The 22,065-nt window shown below is 43.1% G+C and overlaps 1 protein-coding gene across 6 annotated transcripts in view; it reads left to right on the plus strand.

The window, feature by feature from the left end:
* The first annotated feature begins 20,336 nt into the window (after positions 1-20,336).
* The window catches only part of LIMCH1 (LIM and calponin homology domains 1), a 181,358-nt gene continuing 179,629 nt past the window's right edge, over positions 20,337-22,065 (plus strand). For 2 of the 6 annotated variants that reach the window (XM_062575496.1, XM_062575499.1), the window contains exon 1: positions 20,342-20,748. In XM_062575496.1, coding sequence (XP_062431480.1) covers positions 20,653-20,748 — 96 coding nt within the window. In that variant the 5' untranslated portion in view covers positions 20,342-20,652. Of the gene's footprint in view, positions 20,749-22,065 lie in introns of all 6 variants that reach the window. The other 4 variants (XM_062575497.1, XM_062575500.1, XM_062575501.1 and 1 more) reach the window with 3 other exon arrangements.

Here is a 22,065-nt window from a genome sequence, read left to right on the forward strand (position 1 = left end):
TTGCAGCTGATAAAGCATCACATCGCCTCATAATTCACCACTGTACAATGTATGCACTGCTATTTCTATGTTAAAATGAACTCTTTTGGGAGTGAAGAAAGAAATCATGTGGGAATAACTCCTGCAGCATCTGACTTTTGATGCACAGACCAGTTCACAGATGCATAAATATTCAAGACAGAAGAAATAACCTGAAAAAGGGGAAATAGAAGTACTAATATCCTTTTCCTTTGATGCAAAGGCATCCTGGGGTTTTCAGGGCCAGTCCTACTAGCCTGTGTGCTAGAAGAAAGAACAAGAAAACAAGATAATGGAAACAGATCCTATATTCACAGATTCCTTCCCTGGTGCTGCAGGCTGCCAAGACGAGACTGATGACAGGTCTGCAATTCAGTGAGTCTATGGATTGAATGGGAATGAATGAGAACTTGGAAATACACAGCCAGGCATGAGCACAGAAAGCTGAGAAATACAGTTAAAATTCTTTAGTGACTGAAAGAATTAAAATATCTCTTACATTTTGTCATTTTTTTAAAAAAAATCATGCATGTGGCAATACTACGCTGTAGGGAGTGGCTGACATGCCATGTGTCTCAAACCTAAGGGACCTCGCTACGTTAGAGGACTGGGCTGAGCGAAATCCCAAGGGGCTCAGCAGGGCGAGGTGCAGCACCTGGCTGGGGCTGCTGCCTGCACGTGCGGGAGGTGGGAGGTGATGGGCTGAGTTGCAGCCCTGCTCACCAGGCCCTGGGGGTTACGGCGGGTGCCAAGTTGAATATAAGCCCATGTGTTACGTGCTCTCATCACAAATAAGGCAAACAGTGAACTGAGCTGAGCTGTGTTGGAATGAATGTGGCCAGCAGATGGAGGGAAATTATTATTCCTCCCTATCTGGCCCTGGTGAGGCTGCACCTGGAACAAAGTGTCCAGTTTGGGGCTCCCCAATGCAGGAAGGACATGGAGAGGACATGGCTTCTTAGAGAGGGCCTGGTGAGGGTCTGGCAGAAGGCTTACTGGTGTGGTTGGAGGCCTGGAGCACATGGTCTACAAGGAGAAACTGAGGGAGCTGAGCTTGTTCGGTCTGGCAGAGAGAGGGTTAGGGGAGGATCTGGTTGCAGCCTACAGCTACTTGAAGGGCAGTTGCAAAAATGGCAAAACAACTTTTTCTTGGTAGCAGCAGGTGGTATAATCAAAGGGCAACAGCCATAAATTGCAGCTTGGAAGGTTCAGTTTGCGACACTTGGAAACTAGGAGTGAGTACTTGTTCACTAGGTAGTGAACTGGAATAAGCTGCCAGGAAAATCAGGGGCATCACCATCCTTGGACATTTGCCAGAGTTGGCTAAATAAAACCACAGCTGACCTGCTATAGGACGGACGTAACCCCACTTTGAGCAGGAGGTCAGGCAAGATGATCTCCAGAGGTTCCCACCAAGACAAATATTTCTGTGAAAAATACTAGATGATCACTAACTATTTTTGAATATTGCAATTTATCGCCTTTGCATGTACTAAGGTTGGGGGCGGGGAGCCTGGATTTAACAATCAATATTTGTTAAACTGCTCTGGGTTACCTGTTCCATGGAAATTTTGAAATGCTGTTAGTCTTCAGTCTTGGGAGACGAATGCTATGCTGCAGTAAGAGAAGCTCATCAGAAGGCTCCTCTCTGGTCCCACGCGTGGGGGAGCTGTTCCCTGCAGGAAGAGCTGGAAGCTGAAGGCTGATGCTACTGACTGCTGTTTGTGCATTCAGACTGGAGTGGAAGAACAAGAACGGCTGCAAGAGCAGCAGCCCATGCATTTAGGAGGAGGCTACAGGTTTTGTTGCAAATAGGAGGGTTGTGTCTTCACAAAGGCACTTCCAGCTTGGAGGGGAAAAAGATCTGGGAACAGTAGAGGGAAAAGGAATCTAGGCCGAGGGCAGACCTGGGGGAGCTCTTCCAAGGTCAGTAAGTCAGAAACAGAAGGTGAGTCCTCTCTGAGTATAACAGCCCCGAAGATAACAGGGAACAAGGTACAGGAAGAAGAGCAGAAAGTATTGGGAAAACGGGAAAAAGAGAGAATTCTTGCTAATTTTAAGGCTTATCTTACCAGCAGCATTGGCTTCTATGAATAATATAAACAGTTTAACAAAGTTTCCCAGTTCTTTAAAGAATTGCCATGCATCAGATGTATGTAGTTCTAGGTGAAACCCAATGCATGAGTAAATATATCATGAGCAACTTGGACCTAATTTGAAAATCTCTCACATATTTTTTGCTTAGATGTGTTTGAGGTGTGGTTAGCTGTCATTGCAAGGTCTGCAGCAAGATATAAAAGGTCTGGAGATCTTCATGACTTTGAAGAAACAAGACTGGGCAAAGGTATTTCAGTAGGTTTAACATATCAAGTACTGTACCATAAAAAACAAGACAGGCAATTCCATCGCACAGAATCATTCAGCATCATACTGAGAAAGGTGTTATTACTTGCAGCCCCATAGCCAGATGGAATTGCATTTGTTTTTCAAGTCTTTGTGTGGGTACATATTAAGATCTTACTAGAACAACTTGCAATCTTAATGTATGCAGAGTGGGAGAAATGCAGGTTTACTAGCCCCACTTTGCAAGTAAGGAACTGAGACATATAGGTTCAGTGAGTAGCCCAAGGTGATACATGAAATTGATGGCAGAGTTGGAATTAAAGTTAGCTTTATAACTACAAGTTTTTTTTGCAGGCAGAGTTTTATATTTACACTAGTTTGGCTTTGGGCCTGAGTTAATATACCCTACCTCTTAGTATGGCTTATTAGCTAAGGCTCAGTGTTGGGCTAACCACAGCTTGATTAACTTGGAGAACAGTCAGGTGAACTCATGTCTCTCCACAAGAGAGTGTCTGTATTGACATATAATCCCTTGAGTCCTCTTATAATGCCTCAAGATATTTCTCTGGTAGACTTCTACTGCATCGTGATTCAGGAAATATTACTTTATCCCTCCTATCCCTCCTTCCAATCCCACAAAAAAGTTCAGCAATGCAGGGAAGTTGAAGGATATTCATAAATTAAATTGCAGTTGATTATAGAAAAAAAAAAGTAAGTTGCAGTATTCAGGCTTTCTGACATACAAATGAATCAAGTGGCAAAGTTGTAGCTACATTCACAGCTGTTCTATGGAATTGTTGGAAGAAGTATTGGTGAAGGAGCAAGATTACTCAGAAAACAGTATCATCTTGCTAACTTGATACTTTTTGTGACTTTACTATTTTCTCTCATTTCACTGAACAACAGAAGTGAAGGTCAAGTACAATGTATTTGACAGGACCAATTCTTATTGAAGGAAGCTAGAGAAAGCCGTGGATTCTGGATGTTTAGCTCCTTTCTTCACAAAGCAGCTATCAGAGGACTCTGATGCAGCCCAAATCTCCTCTCTGTGCTCCACACAGACGCAGACGCTATCTCCCTTCTGAATGAGACACCATTTGGGACTTGGTTTCCAACCTTCTGTACAAAGAACAAGCCCTTTGCCAACAAATCCTCAGGTAACCACAGCTACAGCTGCTTTATGAGAATTGATCGACACAGGCAGTTCTTACTGCTGTCAAACTTTATTGTAAAAGATCATGCAAATCTTTTTCTAGAAACAGGTAAAATCCCCTATTTTGTTTGAATCAGTCTAGTGTATACGTGCATTGCCCTGGATCAGGCTGTGAACATTTAGGGAAGTTTTTATGCAGGCACCAAGTTGCTCTTTTGGAAACTAAAGTGTTACATGGCGATGAGAAACTGCTGTTTTAACAGCAAAGCATTTCTGACAGAAGCTGCTGCTTTTCTACGGCCCCATGCGCCATGGCTACTGCAGGGATACATGTCCCTCAGATGCCTGACTGTAATCCTTCACGTAGCTACAGTTTGGATGTTTATAGCTCACGGCTGTCCCTCTGGGGTTTGTAACCGGAGAGGGTCCCAAGAGAGTGTGTGACTGCTGCCTGTGCCTGCGTGGGGAATGTGCTGATGCCGTGCACGGAGAAACAAACATGCATAGACAGACTGAAGAAACATGGGAGAAAATAAGTTAAAAAGCCCATTGATGTAAAAAACTTGAGATATTTCTCCCAGAAGCATCAGCAAAGGTTTTCAGTTAACAGTATATAGGGCTTTTTTTAATCCTACAGACTTAGCTGGAACATCTGAAAAGAGAATCCATTAATACACCAGGCCCCTGTGAAGTATAGTCAAAAGAAGACAAATAAGACTTCTCAAAAAATGGAAAAATTAACTCCACAGCAATTTTTTTGTGCTATTGCCATTCATTTGATATATGCATGTCATTTTTATCATATTGGAAGAAGTATTATATACCATCTCCGTTCAGTTCCCTGGGGCAGCAGGAAAAAGTTCTCTGTTCAAATTTGCTGCCTAAGTGCAGCTCCTAGGGTGCCAAAGGAGAACATATGTTTAATTGCTATGTATCACTTAGGCTTAGATTTAACAAAGCACTTCAGCTCATGGTTAGTCCATGACTTCAACTGCCTTCAGTTAGACTTAAGCACGTGATTGAAGCTATGTGTAGGTTGAAGTGATTTCCTTAGTCAGACATTTGATGATATTTCCACATCTGCTTAGATCTGAGACCTGATCCCACCATATTAGAAGGGCAAAAATCCATTTGCTTTCAAGTGGAAGCCCTTCATTTGGGATTTTCCACACTGGACTGGACAGAGAATTAGCATACTGCCAATCCTTCTTACAATGTTTTATGAATTCTGCTACATCAAGTAGGACAGCTTTCTTCAGAATGATTAAACTTTTCCAAGATTTCATATCCTCACTCATCAGACTTCATTTACCACAGGAAATTACAGTTAAGCTGTATGAAGACTTTCCCTGACTAAATCCCATGTTTATAAATTATAACCAGGCAGAAAATGCGGATCTCAACAATGTAACTATAGTCTGAAGTGTAAGTGTTCACAAGTTCAGCTGCTTTCCAAACTATTTTTTACCACAGCAGTAACATGAGTTTGTATAAATAAAGCATAAATTTTTAACATATTTGCACACTGCAATATAATAGATAACGTTTGTGTGCATTAAAAGAGTGCAAACTTGTGTGGGCTGTCTCTGCCTTCATTCTCAGACAGGAGATTTTTGGACTTTTCATCACCAGTGACCACCAACAGAGCCACTTCCCTGTGTTTTTTTTTTTTTTTTTTTTTTTTTTCATAAGAGTGGTGCTGGAAAGCTGCTTAAGAAATAAGCTCTATAAAGCTTCTTAAGAAATAGAACAATAATAGGTTGGCTATGGTTTATCCAGGACCACATTATTCTTTATATGTATGGCAAGACCTCAATATTCTTCCTTTATGTACTGTCACGTTCAGGCCAAAGTATAGTTCTTGTTATGTATGTGTCATAACATCATATGTACAATATGGACCAAAAGGTGAAGAAAAGACTCTTTCATGGAGGCCCAAATTAGAGGTAATGAGAGGCAACCAGTCATATAATTTGTCTTCAGGTTTTCTTGCACTGTCCTGAACAAATCACTGACTAGATCTAGCTTCGTTGTTGTCTCTTACGTATGAGACCGATTTAATGTCTTATTCACATCCTATAGAATATGCAGCATACACAATGAATCATCGTAATGTACAGAATGATATAAGAACTTCAAGAAGTCATATAGCTTAAATACAGTCAATAGATCCTGTGTGTTATTTCTCTACATAGCTTGAGACAGAAGTATGCGTATTTGAAGTGCGTGTATTTATGAAGTATTTTTGTGTAAAAGGAAAAGCATTTACTAGCAACAAAAAGGTAAGTGGTTTCTGCATTGAATTTATGAGAAGTTTATCATATACTAACTACAGGAGTAGACTAGATTTTAAATTAGGCTTCTCAGTTAGGTACCTAAACTTAGGTGGCATGATCTAGGCTCAACTATATCTTACTGGGCTACTTTTCTTTATTGGTGATTGCAGGTGACACCTCCATGTAACCCTCTACAACACTGTTAAAGTCATTTCTTAAATCAGCAACAGTGAACAGTGTGGGGTGGGGAAGTTACTGAGGTAGTATAGGTCCGTGCAATTTAAACACTTTGAGTGCTTGCCTGTAGCAGAGCGAGTGGCAAACCTCCCAGGGCTACGACTGCACCCCTGGACTCTACAGGGGACCAAAAACAGTTAAACCCGGCATGAAACTCAGCATTCCCATTTAGGACCGGCTTTAAAAGGGAAAACAGTTCCACTGTGCACCGACAGCGTAACTGAAAATGTTAGCACCCAGGAGAATTCTGGCCTGTGGCCTGGATGATGCAGAGGCAACTCATTGTGTTACTGCAGCTCTTTAATCAATGCAGCACCGCAGTCAGCGGTCTGCAGAAATGCTCATTTTCAAAGCAAGCTTTCACTGAAGCTTTCCGAATGGCTTCTGTTTCAGAAGGGAAACATAGCTGCATGAGCTAGAAAGGGCTTGCAACCTCTGCTTGTTGTTTGCTTGTTTGTTTATATTCATTCTCATTTGGAGCTTAATAAGTGCTTGTGCATACTTTGTTTGCAGATAAACACGAACAATGAAATCTGCAATGGACGACAAAACAAAAAATGTATGTAGTGGTGCCCCTAAAAATCTCTCCAGTGCCTATAATGAGTACTTTGCAAGTACTATCATATGTGCATGTTTTTTTCTAAGCTGAAAAAAAAGCATAATATATTCATTAGTAAAGTGCTCTGAAACTCAGGTCACCTCTTTTAAGGAATTACAGTTGACCTTTCTTCACTGAAAAAGGAAAGGCCAACAGAAATTAGAATGGACTACTGAAAAAGACTTCCAGAATCATAGGTAATGCATGTTTGTGGCATTCAGATATATACCTGCTGCCCACAGTGTGGATGGACCTCATTTCACAATTCATTTAAAACTACAGCTTATCTAAAAAACTTTCACAGTCTAGAAAGGTCTTTTTATATAGAAAAGTATTGTATTCTATCATAGATTTTGTACTCAAATTAGTAATGAGTTTCACTGATGACTCGTGACCCAGATGTGCTCTTTTCTTGTAGCCTACTAGTCCAGAAAGCCTCCAGGATGAGAGGCAACAGATGGGCAGAGGCAGCGCAGCGCTGCATTCCTTCACGCTAGCCATTGCTCTTGGCTCACGCAGTATGATGTATGCTGGATCACAGCTGACAGGCAGTGATGAGGGGTTGTGTTTCAAAACAGTATATTTCTCAAGATACCCCCGTTTCCCACCAAATCTCTGCGGCTAAAGGCTTTGGCACTAGCATAGCTACCCTTATTCATGCACAGCATACCTCTGCCTAAGAGATGCATATAGGTTTAAATCCTTAGTTTGAACTGGATTTTTCACTTCCATAAACATTAGATGTGAAAACATGCTGTGAAACTTTGGTTCCAGCTTCAGCTTTCAGAGTCCAAGAGCTTGTATTGAACTTCTGTGTTAATCAAGTTGATGCAGAAGGATTTATCCAAAGAGGCAGTAGCCTTCTCCTGCTAATGATTCTCCTTTTCATGCAATTAATCTTGTGGAGTCCTATCTTACTCATTGCTTGGGCTTATTTATTTTAGACACCACTACTTTATATTAGGTGCCTCTAAACCTGAGAAAAAGGATTTAAAATTCTGGTGCTTAAGTAGCAATGAACTGTTTGTACTTTCAGTTTGGAACAATGATTTGCTCAAAAGTGCCACATTTCTCTACAAGTCTACAAGTTGGTTGACATTACAAACTTAAAAAAAAAAAAAGTATTCACTTAGCTAATCGATAAAACAACTTGTCTCTTGTGAGAGATCTACTCTGTATTTCTGTAATGGCAGCATCTAGAGTCTAGGCTTAGCTATTCAGACTTCTCTGATTTTAATAACAATTTTGTTACCCTCTCCAGAACTAAAGGTGTTGGAAGGCAAATTTAAATTCTCCTTGTTCATTCAAAAAAAATTTTAATAAAACTAAGATATCTAATACTTTTGAAAAGCCAACACAACATTTTCTGAAAATACTGAATAAATTTCAAAAGTAGTTTTCAGTACTGAAAGGCTTTAAACTGTTTCTTTTAAAAGTGTCTGTCTTTTTTCTTTTGCTTTTCACATACTCAGAGTTGCTGTTGTTGTTTTTAATATCAACATTCAAGCAGACTTTTACCCATTTGAAAATGGAAGCGCATTGTCTGAGGTAGGCACAAGTAATTCGGCTGCACAATGAAGTTACTTTTTGGACCTCATGTTTGCCAGAATCAGAGTCCGAATGAGGCAAGTTCTGGCAAGAGGACATTATAAATGTAACTGGAGTTAATCATTGCCTTCATTTGACTAAGAACAGTTCATCTAGTTTATTCAGGGTAGTGAAACCACCTCCTGAGCCAGCTGAAGTCAGCAGCAAAGCCCCACACTGATTTGAAACGGGATCATATTAGATCCTGGATCTTTAGAAAGGCAGAGATTAGAGAAGGAATTTCTGAACCAAACTTGCTGTTGCCCAAAGCCATGAGGTTGCCAAGTGATAAGCAGTGGTGCTGTGAACGGGTAGGAAGCAGGAGGGCCTGGTGGCCAGCCGAGGTCACCAGAGCCTGCTGCTAAACGCAGGCACCGTGAGTCCCTACAAAATGAATGCTTGTGACCAGGACTCGCAGAAACCACCAAGCTGAGTGGGGCATTGCTTAAACTGGCTGGTGGGAAATACTAGGTCTAGGTGCAGATTTACCCCCTAAGTAGGCACACATGTTAAAGAGGCAATTTTCTCTTGCACAAAGCCTGACCTAAGTCCCGTTGTTAGCCTGCCCCTCACACAGCAAGGGGAAAGCCAAATTTAAGAGTCCCCTAGCCCTTAACTGAGACCACCAAGCAGCTCTGGGCTACCAGGAAACGGACACCCACTGGCAAAAACAGATGCAAGACTGGGACACCACTGGCAGAGAAAGAGCTACTAAGGGAAGTAGGGGGCAGCTGAACAGGCTCTGGGGGCTTCAGTAATGCCTAAAGATGCCAAGAGTTTTCTGCTGGATTTAACACCTAGTTTTAGTTGGTGTTCAAAATGGTGATCTAGTTGTTGAAGGTACAAAATCAGGCTGCTGAAGGCAATGCGAGCAAGGTGCTGGGGACCTCGGTGTGCAGGCTCCTGCTGCGTTCCTTCCATAGATGGCACTGCAACTTGCCGAACGCTTCGCTTCTCTGCCCCGAGCTTCTGAGGCGACCAGCGGCTGTGCCACCTCGAGAAAGCACATCCAAGGGTAGAAAATGCACCTTAAACACTACAAGAGTGATTTCTAGTCTTAAAAACGTTACAGCATTATACAGGATCAGACCAAAGCGTGATCTAGCTCCTTGCCCAGCCATGGCCAATAGCATGACCCTAGGGTAGAATATAAAAGGGAAACAAACCTCTGGTGTATCTCCTTGCATGCTGTATCAGCTTACAAGGAGCTGGGGCTGAAGGGCACCAAGAAGGCAGAGATGATATCTTTCTATTTAATATCCCTCAATGGATTTTTATTTAGTGGAGTTCTTCAATTTCTTTTGCACCTACATAAACTAGAAACCTCCACAAAAACCTGTACAGTCTTGGCTGAAACTTAACTTCTGGCTTTTTCCAGACTGAACTGAAAGCCAAATGGCTTGTAGGGCATTTTAAGCCATTAGTATGAAAATGATTATCATTATGAGTAGGAGCCAGCTACTTACAAGAGAACTACTACTTACAAATTACAAGACACGATTTCCTCTATTATTTTTCTTTTTACATGTAACCTGCAGACTCTTCTGTCTTATACACTCCGTGTATAAGTGACACTATATAAGGATTGTTAATATGCTGGTCAGTAATCATCATTCCAAACATCATTCTCAACAACACCAGGGCCAATACACCAATTTGCTCAATTCCTTTAGTAACAGCAAAACATGTCTGAAAAATACCATTGACTGAAAACACTCTCTGCAAAAGGACTTGTTAATTCATCAAATTTACAGGAGTATCAACAAATTATCTTGATTCACAGAGCCCAAATCCTTGTGAAATCCACAAAGACAACTCAGCAGTGTGGCTTTTCCTTAGATCACGATGCTTGCATTACAGCACAGTGGGCTTTGTAAATATTAGACAGCAAGATACCCTGAAAGCAAAGTAATAAGCAGTTAGACACATCTAGATCCTACATAATCCCCCCACAGTGACAAACACACACCATTCTGTTTTAAAATATGATTTCTACATAACACAGTTGTTTCAACATTGCTTCAAAACATTTTATGTTCTTTCTTCGGTAACCTAAAAATATATTAAAAATTGTTTAAAAAGCTGTATCAATATTCTGCTTCCAGTCTCAGCAGTAACTTTAGTTGTACACAGGGTTTTAAGATAAATTGTTGTTATATATCCTTCTTTCCAGCTGAACTGCTATTATTGACCAGAACTAATAACTTGTAAATATCTATTAAAATAATAAATCACTTTATCATTCTGAAATTTATGTTGGTATTCTTCAAAAGTAAATATGTAGGTCATAAAATGTATATAATAACTGAGCCAGATTTATGTTTACAATTATGAAAAATAGACCAGAGTTTATACCTGATAAGAATATTGTATTTATTATGTAGACAATGAAAGATTTATTATGTGCTTACTCATTTGTTTCTTTTTTTTTCTGTAAAGGATGTGTTAACTATAGTGTAATCATTTGAGAATTTTAATAGATTTTGAAATTTAGTCTTAATTTTTGCCGTTACTCAATATGTTATAAACTAAGGATATCTGCTAATGCAAACATCTCTTTACACACTTCTGAGTAGCGTTTCTGTAAGAAGAAATTAATCATAGGATGGCTTTTATATTACCACAAGCTTTCAAATGCAGAATGCAGAATAAAGTCATTTCAATTCATGCATCAAGGGCCAGAAGTTCAAGAGCAAGATAAGAAGTAAATCCTGGAGGTTATTATCTGCACCATAGTCTCCCCATTTTATAGCCTCCTCTTATGGACAGTCAAATTCCTGCGGAAGCAGACAGTCTTCATAAAAATACTCCATCTCTCTCTCTCTCTCTCCCTCTCTCTCTTCTCTGGGTTTTACAGTCTTCAGCTGTAGGGACTTCAACTATTAGGACTCCATATGCTTGAAAAATATAAATATATTTTGAAAGTCTATGCGCTCTTGCCATGTTCACAAGAGAGCTTAGTTAAAAACTAATCTCCCCCCCAAAAAACCCTCAAAGGTCCTTATCCTACATATGAAATAGTTGATTCTCCTTCCTCTTCCTCACAGCTCATTTTCACCCGCTGAAGGGATGAAGAGTTTTCCTGCTATCTTACTCTTTCCTCTGCATTGCTTCCGAAGTCGCTAGTGCTTTCAAGCCCTCAGAAAGCAAGAGCTGTACAGTCTTTGCAGTAAAACAGCCCCAAGAACTGGCAGGCTTAAGAGGGGTATGCACTCTGCAGCAAAACGCCTCCAGTGCATGTGTGCGTGCACCATGATGGCTCCTGGATAGGTTATCCGACTCAGTGAGTGTCTTCTGCTGCTTTCAGCAGTTTGTACTCAACTATGCTGCAATGTTTCAGTAGCTTAAGAAATTAATTGCTGTAGAAAGGAAAGGGGAGTATTTAGCAGCCTGGTGATGGTGGGACATATCCAGATTGCCATAGCATGTGCCTTGAAGATTTGTTTCTTTGGAAGGAGCTGTTATGCTCTCTACACGTGAGCCTCCCTTTTCACTGCTAAAGTACTCCTGTTCCCCCAAATTTAGCTCACGAATGCTTGAATGATGCATTTGCATCAGCTACCCCAAAATACAGAGGCAGCACTGGCTCCCGGCAAGACAGCAACGGGAAAGAGTTTCAAATGCTGCAAGAGCTTCCACCCAGTCCAGCACAGCCCAGTTACCCTGCACTGCTGAAAAATCTTCCACTATATGGAATTACTTGTGTGTCTTTCACTGCCAGCTGGGATGAAAATCCCACAGATCTCAATTGCCAATAGGGTTTAAGGGCCTTTATCTTGGATGGGCTCATGATTCTCCAGGTTTGCTGGGGGAGGCAAGACACTGACCAACCTCACAAGGTGCTCCAGAGGTTGATTCTCTTGTCTTCTCTTCCATCCTCACATCAACCTTTGCTACATTCTGGCTGTAAAGTGGTCTCCCAGAAAAGTCTTTCCCATTCCTCTTAATTATCTATTTTGTTTTTCATGACCTCTGGGCTTCTTTTGGAGGCCCAAAGACAAGCACTGGTGTCTCTAAACTGGGAAAAATTCCAGATACTTTTGCTGGCCAGACAGAAAGACATAATTAAAAAGCAATAATAAGAGAAACTTATGAAAATAATTTTAAAGGGATTTTTTTTTCTATTTTGCTTTTTTAAGGGCAGCCCTCATGAACTTTTTTGGCTGTACATTTAACAGCAGAGATTACTTGGCAATCTCATCACCTCTGCTTTTTTCTGGGTGAGCAGCTCTTATACAATAAATCATTTGCCAGTTCAGACAGTGATTCAAAAAAGTGTAATATCCTTCTCTTCCCTGTCAGTTTATCAACATGGACTAAAATAGGAGATATGTGTGTCTACACTGTCCAGCAGACAGACTTGCGTCACTATATCCATTCCTACAGCAGGCTGGAAGAGAGCCAACTCTGATCCAAAAGCTGATCCAATGCATTTGGGCTTGAGCTAATAAGCCCAAGGGGCTTGTTAACTCAAGCTCAGTGGCACAGTAATGTAGCGGCTAGTTAGAAGTTGTCTCACATCTGACCAGCTGGGAGCAAGAGCAGCATGAACTTATGTCTAGGTTTGAAAGAGCAGAGTGACACACCTTCGTGTGACAGCTTCCAACCCTGAAAGATGGGGAAGGCCCTGCTGGACTCACATTTTTGCAAGGTAGGACCTTTTACATTCAGAAAAGTTCTCAGAGATTGCAGTGAAGTCAGCTTTGATCTCCAAGAGGTCAGGAAAACAGCAGAAGAAGCAATTCTCTAGAAGCACTGAAAGGTTACAGGAAATGCCACGTTTCACCTATATTGAGAAGTATTCTGTTTCCATGGTCTTAAATTTACATTTTTGCCACCAGTGGCTCCAGTGAACGAGATTTTGTCTGGCATGTATGATGGCAGATGTCAAAGTAACACTACTAAGACTTACCATCCTGTTAGTGCTTGTAGTATAGGGCTGTATAAGAAATGTTGCTGTCTGAGGAGATGTACACAGCTGTTCCTAACCCACAGCAGTAATATAGACAGACGGGCAAATAATGTCCTGTCCTCTGAAATTGTGGATGGAACAAAATAAGTAGAACATAACAGTCTTCTCTCTGAATTTGGACAGATTGCTGATTTTGATGTCCTGATGCTTATGAATATGCCACCAAGTCTGTGATGACATGACTGATGCTGTCTGTCCCAAGAATGTTACCTGTTGTACTAAAGAGCCTCCAGGGTTTTTGATGAGAGTCCTGTTCATCAAGGCTTGCTGGATTGCAGGAGATCACTGAGCAAGAGAGCCTGCTTTTAGGGAATAAACTCACTTCACACCTTACACTACTCGTCTCTCTCTCCTTTCCAGTTACACACAATTCTTGGCTAAATATTGTCCCTTAGAAATCCAATTCATAGGAGAAATTTTTCTACAATATATTTGTGTCATGGAACTAAATTATAATGTTGGTAAATAAAACATATTTTTTTCCTACTGAATTAATTCATCATTTTTCTGTTTCTCACCTTTTTTTTATCTTACTTTCTGCCCCTACTTCTTTTTTTCTTTTCCATTTTCATCTTTTAGATTCCTATTTCCTCATCTTGTGCATTCATTGTGCATCAGCCAGTATCCCAAACAAGTTTAGATCAAGCTCAGTGCTAATTCCTGATAACCTTTTCCCCCTTTTGATCTGCTCCACAGCAAAAGTTACTACGAAAAGAAGAGAGAAGATATCATTCACTAGTTCTTTCTGGATGATACAAGCAACTGCTAAAATTAAAGGCTGAATGTGTTGCAGCTTTTTGGAGGTTATCAGAACCCAAAATAGATATCAGAACCCAGTAATTTACTTTGGAAGCTAGGACTTGGTTTCCAAATCCAAACCTTTTTCCAAGTATAGCTCTATTGTAGAAGTTTGATTTTCATCCCAGTTGACACCAGTTTGGCAAAAGTTTCTAATTACATTCATAGCATGCTGACTCATAGGCAATAACCTCCTCCACCCCCTGAACAACACAGCTCTGCAGCACTCATTTGAGGCTACTGCTTGCTGCACAGGCTTGTAAGTAGCTGAACTGCCTTGACTGTGCATCTTTACATGAACTGAGGGTAGATGGACTGAGCTGCACTGACTGAACTTGCAGCTGGCATGGGCTCTCTGAGCTCAGGCTGGGAACTAGCTCAACAAATTCAAGCAAGTTAGCTAACTTACAAGAGCCTCTTTCTAGGTGATGGCACTATAAAGAAATGGTTAGGAACATCTTCCTGGGAGTACTAAAATCCTGCCATCGTATAATGCCTTTCCTCACTGAGAAAGATTTGAGTAACACTGCATGCTCGAAAAATTGCTCAGGAGAGCGAAATGTGGTAAGTTGCTTAGTGGTTGGATGATAATAGGCAAAGACACCATATTTAAATGAGCAGAGTGTAAAATCATCTGAGAGATTACCGAAGGTATATGCTGCAAGCGGAGATTCCTGCTCTGAATCTGATTGGGTTTGAAAGAACACCCTGGTTCCACTTCCTGTCTTTAGACTGTAAAAAAGTAGTTGAAGAGCAGTTAGACTGAGAAGAAAATTGGAAAGAAAACACTGTTCTGCCCTTTTGAACTCCTTCCAGCTCAACATAGAAGCTAAGGCTGTTTGTTGTTTTTACGTTAAATACACTGAGTGTCACATTGGCAGGTACACAAACCTACAAGCATCGCTTCCTCACCAATGTCCTTTTGTTTTAACTGCCTAAAAAGATCATTGATAACAGCTGGTGAAAGGCCCATTGTCCTGCTACATCCTTTTCCCGACTGAAACTGCTCACAGTGTAGAGCTCCGCAGCTCCGGGAAAAACGAGCAGCGTGGGAGAGCCATACTCTCCTTCCGAGCCCTAGCTCGGTCTCTATTTTTTATGTATGTATGTATTTTTTGCTTCATAATGTGGTATGTGTTTTACAGGAGCCCTTAGAAAGGACATGTATGGACCAGAACCCTGCTGCGCTTGGCAGCTATAAACAGAAGGAAAAGGCGTTCCCTGACCTGTTGTGTTCACTAATTTCTGCTCAGGTTTATTCTTTCCTTTTCCTCACTTCTCTTTATTTCAGGTTGCTTTGCTTCCCTTCCATTGCTCTTTTTTTTTCCCCTATGGATATCTCCTCTGCTTCTTTTTTTATGTAATTTCTCTTTAGTCATCCCCGTGTATGTCTTTTAACCTCATTTAACACTTGGTATCATACATTTGTCATAATTCGCCTTTCTTTATTAGTTTTCTTTCTGCTCTTCTTTCTCAGCTGTTTTCATGTTTTATGTTCATTGGGTATGAACTAGAGGAAGGAAGAAGCACCTGAAACAGATGAGATGGAATGGGGTAGCAAAACGTTAGAGCACTGATGGACAGGGGACTATGGTAGATTGGGATGAAATAAGCCAGGCCAGTGGAGAAAAAAATGATACTTGTTAAGGAGGATTTTGAATATAGGAGTTTCCTGTACTAGAGGAAAGGCAGATCTTGATGAAAACAATATGGAAAAGGAAGGAAGTGGTTGTTTGGGTGAGCAGGAGACTTGATGGTGGCTGCAGATTGAAGGAGAAGCTGAGCCAGGCTTGACATAACCATCAGATCTGTTACTGGAGGATGTGAAGGCTGTGAGAAGAGGGGGTCCAGGTGCCAAAACCAGTACGAAGGGCTGGGCAGGGAGAAATCCACCCCTAAAGGCATATGAGCACTCAAAAGAGAGACGTTGATCAGTGTGCACTTTTTGTTATGCAGGGGACAGAGGAGGTGGTGAAAGCCCCCAAAATCATGTTTTGAAGAGGATGTTCAACTTGATTATTTACAGGCATCTATGCACATGACTTCTCATTTTGAATTGCCTGCATCCTGTCTCATGAGACTCATAGCTAGCTAAATAGCAACATGCATAATAGTAGATCAGATCCTGGGTAGCCAACAGCTTTTAAAATCTAAAAATGTGATTAAATGCAACGATGGACAAACAGGAAACTGTCAAATAGTGCTCAGCAACTCAGCTAGCAGATAAAAATTGGGTGTATCAACTTTCAAAAATCAACCTCAGATTCCAAAATAAAGGAGGAGTGCTTAGCAGAAAGGCTTCACGTTCTCTCCACAGGCAGGGTGAGAAGAGATGATACCACTTTTCTCCTAGGAAAGAGCAAACACAGATGATCCATCCCCTCCTGTAATTTTCAGAATGACACAGAGTGTTGATGCCAAGTCTGACAATATGTTACTGAGTGAGTAGTAGCAGAGAGAAAGTGACTGTGATAGAAGACAGCATGGCGGGAATAAACAAACAGGTGCTGTCAGCCAAATGCTGAACATTGTTAATGTACCACAGCAGATGCCCTGATTAAATAAAATGCAAAGTCACAACATCTGTTTTAATGGTAGAAAAAAATCCCGCATGCTCTCATGATCTCAGAATCATTGATTTTCATGAGAAGCAAAAGTAACTAAAGCTCTAGTAATACTTGTTTTTAGCCTGAAATTAAAAAAAACCCTCTTGAATTTGAACAGTTTTCCTCTGAGTCATTTTTCAAAATTAGGGTTTTCCCATCTCTTGCCTCCAAGTGGATATCTTCATCAACCCACTCTTGAAGACAGCCAGCATGCCATGGAGAGTTAAACCATCTTTGCATGTAGTTTTGTCAATGAAGAAAATGCTAAAATTTTGTAAAAGATCTCTTTCACCACTCTCTCCTCTGTGTTGATAAACGCTGTGGAAGGGTTCCTCTCGTCTGCTCGCTCAGCCCGCCTCCCAACGCATCCCTCTCTAGACACACAACAAGCTGCGAAAGCGCCTTTCCAACCTGTCTTTGAGAGCCAGTAAGAATCTCCAAATATTCTCCAGTAGGATTAATACCCACTAAGAGGTGTTAACACCAAGCAAGGATTGCTTTACGGCAGGGCTGCCCAGCTCCTGCACCTCCGCCAGGCAGTCACAGTGCTCCCTGGAGCTGCCCAAGCCCCGTGGTGCTCACCGGCTGCATGCCCAAGCAGGCACCGCGCTGAAATAACTTATGCAGAGTTGTGCTGGAAGTGAGTATCCCTGTTTTATACTCTAGAGAATTAGGGAATTCCAAGCAGTGTTTTTAAAATAATATCATATGGCCTCAAGTTCTCCATGTGACAGTCAGTGATTTGTTAAAAGGACAAAAAAGGCAAGTAAACCAATGGAATGTGTAAAAGTTCCTGAGTAAACAATTGAGAAGATATTTAGTCAGAGCGGCCTACTGCTTACAAAATTAGTATGGCAGGTAAAATAGAAATAGAGGAATCTCATCTGCTCTTTGCACAATGTATTGTGATAAAAGAGAATTGCTCCGAAGAGGGGGAGCCTTTGTTACTGCGAACACACTATGTCAGATATTCTTTGCAAAAGAAGGTTTGTTATCAGGTTAACACAACCAGAAAAAGGAACAAGAGCACAGAGACCTCATCTAAGAGTAGTTCCACAGGGAGCTCAGTGTGGAAAAATAGCCCCTCTCCCGTAGGGAGATGCACTATAGTGACAAAAATTTCACCACACATTTTCCTAGAAAACTCTTTATTGCTACTATACAAAAAAAAAAAAAAAAAAAAAAAAAAAAAAAAAATCAGGCTTGCTGTGACACAAATCAGGCCTCATAAACCCCCCACTCCTGGTATTCAATGTATTAAACATTTTAGATCTTATGTTGGAGAGAAAAAGGAAGAGGATAGTTCTCCTTTGCAGCTGAGAAAACTAAATTGAGTAGGAGGCCAAACTGGCCAGTATGATACAAGTTGAACCTCTACTGTACCCGGAACTCTCTTAATAAAAGCCTTTTTCTTCTCTCTTCATCTGGCAGCAGAGATCCCCGACAATCAGAGAAGACCATTTTCCTCTGCTTATAACTGCCCTGTAACAGCCATATTACACATTTCCCCACAACTAGTATACAATTACTTTACAATGTGCATATGCACAGTCTCCTTTTGGGAAGGGTGACTGCACCTATATAAAAGAGATGAAGCTTGACATCTACATCTGCTCCTCTATAGGTTTTCTTGCGTCTAATGAGTGCAGAGGCAAGTTTGTTACCAGCGATGATCACTGCTGAGGTACTAGCTTGAATTTTATTGAAAATGAAAACAAAGAAGCAAAACTGAAACATTTGTTTTAAAAGAGGAAAGCTCTGCAAACAGCTGCAAGAAAAAAATCAGAATTTTGTTGCTGTTCCAAAGTCCACTGCCTGATTTGAGCAACAGGGAACGGCTACATTTCTGGTAATGTTTTTGGTCAGGAGTAGCAGAGCGGTGTTAGGAAAACATTACTGGAGTTCCCAAGCTGCTTGTTTTCATATTTTGCCTCCCGCACTAGTTGCTGGGGTGGCTGCAAAAGGGAAAGGAAAACCTTGAAAAACCTATAACTGGTATTCAAAGGGCTTAGAGAAAGCTCTGCAACTCCCCAGGCAGATGGTGGTTTAAAAAAAAAAAAAAAAAAAAATCCTAGCTGATGCTAGGATTGAGTTTCCATGGGAACAGGGAGGCAGGGATGCTGCCTCCACTTGACCAAACGGGAAGCAAGTTCAGGATTAGGATTAGGGAAGAAGTGGCCAGATTCCTGCTGCCACTCAAATGGTGTTTTTATACTCCTAAATGCAAGGCAGGGCTTTTAAAAGGCCTGTGCAGGCTTTGCAGCCATGCACCCTTTCTTGTAGGTGTTACCAGTTTGAGTCCCAATCCTAGGAAGAGGTACAGAGCGTGCCTAAAGGCGTTCGGCTCATCGGCCTTAGCGATCGGTGAGAACTGCCTGTATAAACGCGAAACGAGCGGCCGCCTCGCAGCCTGGCGCTCGGCACGCGTTGTTCTCTGCATCAGGCAAGCGCTTTACGGTACAATGGTAACCTTAGCTCTTTTCCAGTTCTTCTAGTTCTCTAAGAGGTGGTGATGAGATCGTCAGATGGCAAAATTGTATATATGATATTTCACAGTGAAAAAGAAGGTAATTATTTTAAACTGGTTAGTCTACCATTGCCTCAGGAGAATAAATCTAATTGAGGTCTGATATACATCAGCATTATTTACATATTATGAGATTCATAAAATATTTTATGTTAGCATAAATATTTCAAAATATACTTCTCATTTCTCTTTAAATGTTGGAGATTAGGTTACCAAAAATGATATTTTTCTTTACCTGGAGTTCTCAGGAAAATCCCTACCAACGTCTTCTGCTGTTTTTCAGGACCTTTGTGACTCCAACAAATTTCAAACAGTGAACAGGGACCAAAACAAAAGTCAGAGAACAGCAGAGAGACAGTCTCAGAAGGGAGATGGGGATAAGCATGTGAAGTTATGCGTTATATTTCTGCTTGAAGAGCATTTTTCACTAATGTCAATAAACAAGATTTGAAATCTCAAGTCTTTAAACTGAGGCAGATTTATACCTAAAGTAATGTTGAAAAGTAGATCCCACAATCTATTTTTAGTTGATATTTCTTGACAGCCGTCACAGACCAGAAAGGTGCTTGGTTACGACAAGAACCTCCCGCTGAAAATGCACCTCCCTTTAGCAGTAAGGGTTAATATCTGGAAACCTAGGTTTCCGGCACTCAGCTATCTTTGCAAGCTCAGCCAAATACAAACCAGCAATTTGGCTCCTCTTTCAAACACTTATGAACGGATGGATGGATATTTGTAGGACCTGCCTTTAAAAACGCCACGTGAAAATTTTGTCTTCCTGGTTTCTAGAAACTTCTTTGCGGCACCTTAGGCTCCAGAGCCCTTCTGCTGGAGCACATGACAGAAGTTAGGCCTGCAAGTCTTCGCAGGAGTTTGCTGTCTTCCCTTGTATAAAGAGAAAAAGAATATTCATAGACTGTTTCTTAGCACAGCACCTCCATGTCCAGCACACTGCAGAAAGCCGGGACCCTCTCGGGCACGCTCGTGGCTTTCTGCAATGCTATAATCACGTTTTGAGAGGTTCCGCAACCCCCAGGAAAGTCTGCCGAGCCAGCAGAGCACCCCGGCAGGGCTGCAGGCCGGCGGCCCGCACCTGCGGCGCAGGGGCGGCGCGGGGGCGGTGCGGGGCCGCCCGCCGCCGCGGGGGTTGCGCAGCGCCGCATGTGATGAGCGGGGCGGGGAGGCGGCGGCGCGGGCATTTGCATGGGCTGAAGGCAAAGCGGCTTCGCCCCGTCTGTTTTATTTTTAGCTGGCAGCTCGGCTGGCGTTGCAGGCGGGGCGGTGGCAGGCGAGGGACGACCGAGCCCGGCTCCCGGCAGGGCGGGAGGACGGGACAGCGGCGGCAGCAGCAGCAGCAGCAGCAGCGAGGTTACCGCAGGCGAGCCGCAGCCAGCTCGGCTGCAAAGCCGCCGCCGCCCCTTCCCCGCCTCCGCGGCAGGGAGAAGCCGGCAGCGGCCTCGGGCCTCCCGGCGCCGCCGCTGCGGCTCCCCTCGGGCTGGCGGCTCGCTCCGCGCCGGGGCGCGGCGGGGACCCGCAAATGGCCAGTGCCGGGCTCGGGCTGGAGGAAGGTCAGCCCGCGCCCGACTCGCCGCAGCCCGAGCTAGCTTTCACCGAGGCGCAGAAGTGGATCGAGGTAAGCTCGCCCGCTGGAACGGATGCAGGCTGGACGCGCGTGTGTACGGCGTGTGTGCGTGTGTGTACCGCGTACTTCTTCCACTGGGGCACCCCCTTTGGCGATCTGGCTTCTCCCCCCTCGGCTCGGGACTGCAGGCGTTTTAGTCCGCGCTACGCTGTGCCGCACGGGTGCGCGCCCTGCACACTGCGGGCGAAGCGCCCCGGCGCAGCGGCGCGGAGCCGCGGCTCGGGGCGCCCCCGGCCGCCGCTGCCTCCCCGCGCTTAATCGCTTAATCGCATTGCCGCTCGCCGGCGCTGGGTCGCGGTGAGCGGAGCGGCGGTAAACAGGCGGGGCGCAGGTGCGAGCGGCGCGGGCGCGCAGAGCCGCGGCGCGGGCGCGGACGGCGCCCCGAGCCGGGGCAGCCCGCGCGGTGGGCAGGCGCCCCGCGCCCCGCTGCCCGCCGCAGCCTCCGGCGCCTCCCGCCCGCGCTGCTGGCCGCGGCCGCGCAGGTAACGCAGCACAGGTCGCGGAGAGGTCCCCGGGCCGGGGAGGATCGGGGCAGGCGGCTCCCGTGGGGGCTCCCTCTGCCCGAGCTCCTCTCGGCTAGCGACAGAAATGCGGTCTTCGGGCAGGGCGGAAAAATGGATCTGTGCGCTCGTGTTATAAAATGTGAGGGCAGCCAGGTGGTGGGTGAAATTTAATAGTTAAATATTTTGGCGTGCAACAATAGAGTGACTTTAAATAGCGCTTCATCTGATTGCTGGTACAGAACACGCATGAAGGTGGTATAAACCAAGATAGCAGGGTAACAGCTTCCTTCAGCGGCAGGCTTTGAATTTAATCTGCAGCTTTTAGTAAGCCTCAATAGTTTGTGTTTTCAGCAGTGGCTAGGCAAATCGCTATTATTTTTTTCCCTTCTTCTAATATTCTCTTCAACTCCGGGGAGTACTTCAGGCAATTCAGTTACAAATTCTCAGTATATCAAAAATAATGGTTTACTCCAGTATCAGCCAAAAAGGTAATGCTGTGTCAGACTCCACTGAATTTGTACAGACATAGTAAGCTGGCTGGTGTAGGACCGCAGACAGAAGAACAGTGAGGAACAAGAAAAGAAGGGCTTATGTGTCAATGAAAGGTGATATATAGGGAAAAGGCAGACTAAAAGGGGAAAAGTGGAGTATAAATGAATACTGGTTGTCTCAGGGAGGTGAATACAGTGGTTTCTATCTATCCATCCATATAATACAGGACCAAGAGACAGGCACATCACTTTGTTATCCATACAGTCCATACAATATCTATACATTGTGCCAGGGAGTTCTGCCGCCTGCTAAT

The sequence above is a fragment of the Rhea pennata genome, chromosome 4, assembly GCF_028389875.1.
Source record: "Rhea pennata isolate bPtePen1 chromosome 4, bPtePen1.pri, whole genome shotgun sequence".
Lineage (NCBI taxonomy): Eukaryota > Metazoa > Chordata > Aves > Rheiformes > Rheidae > Rhea > Rhea pennata.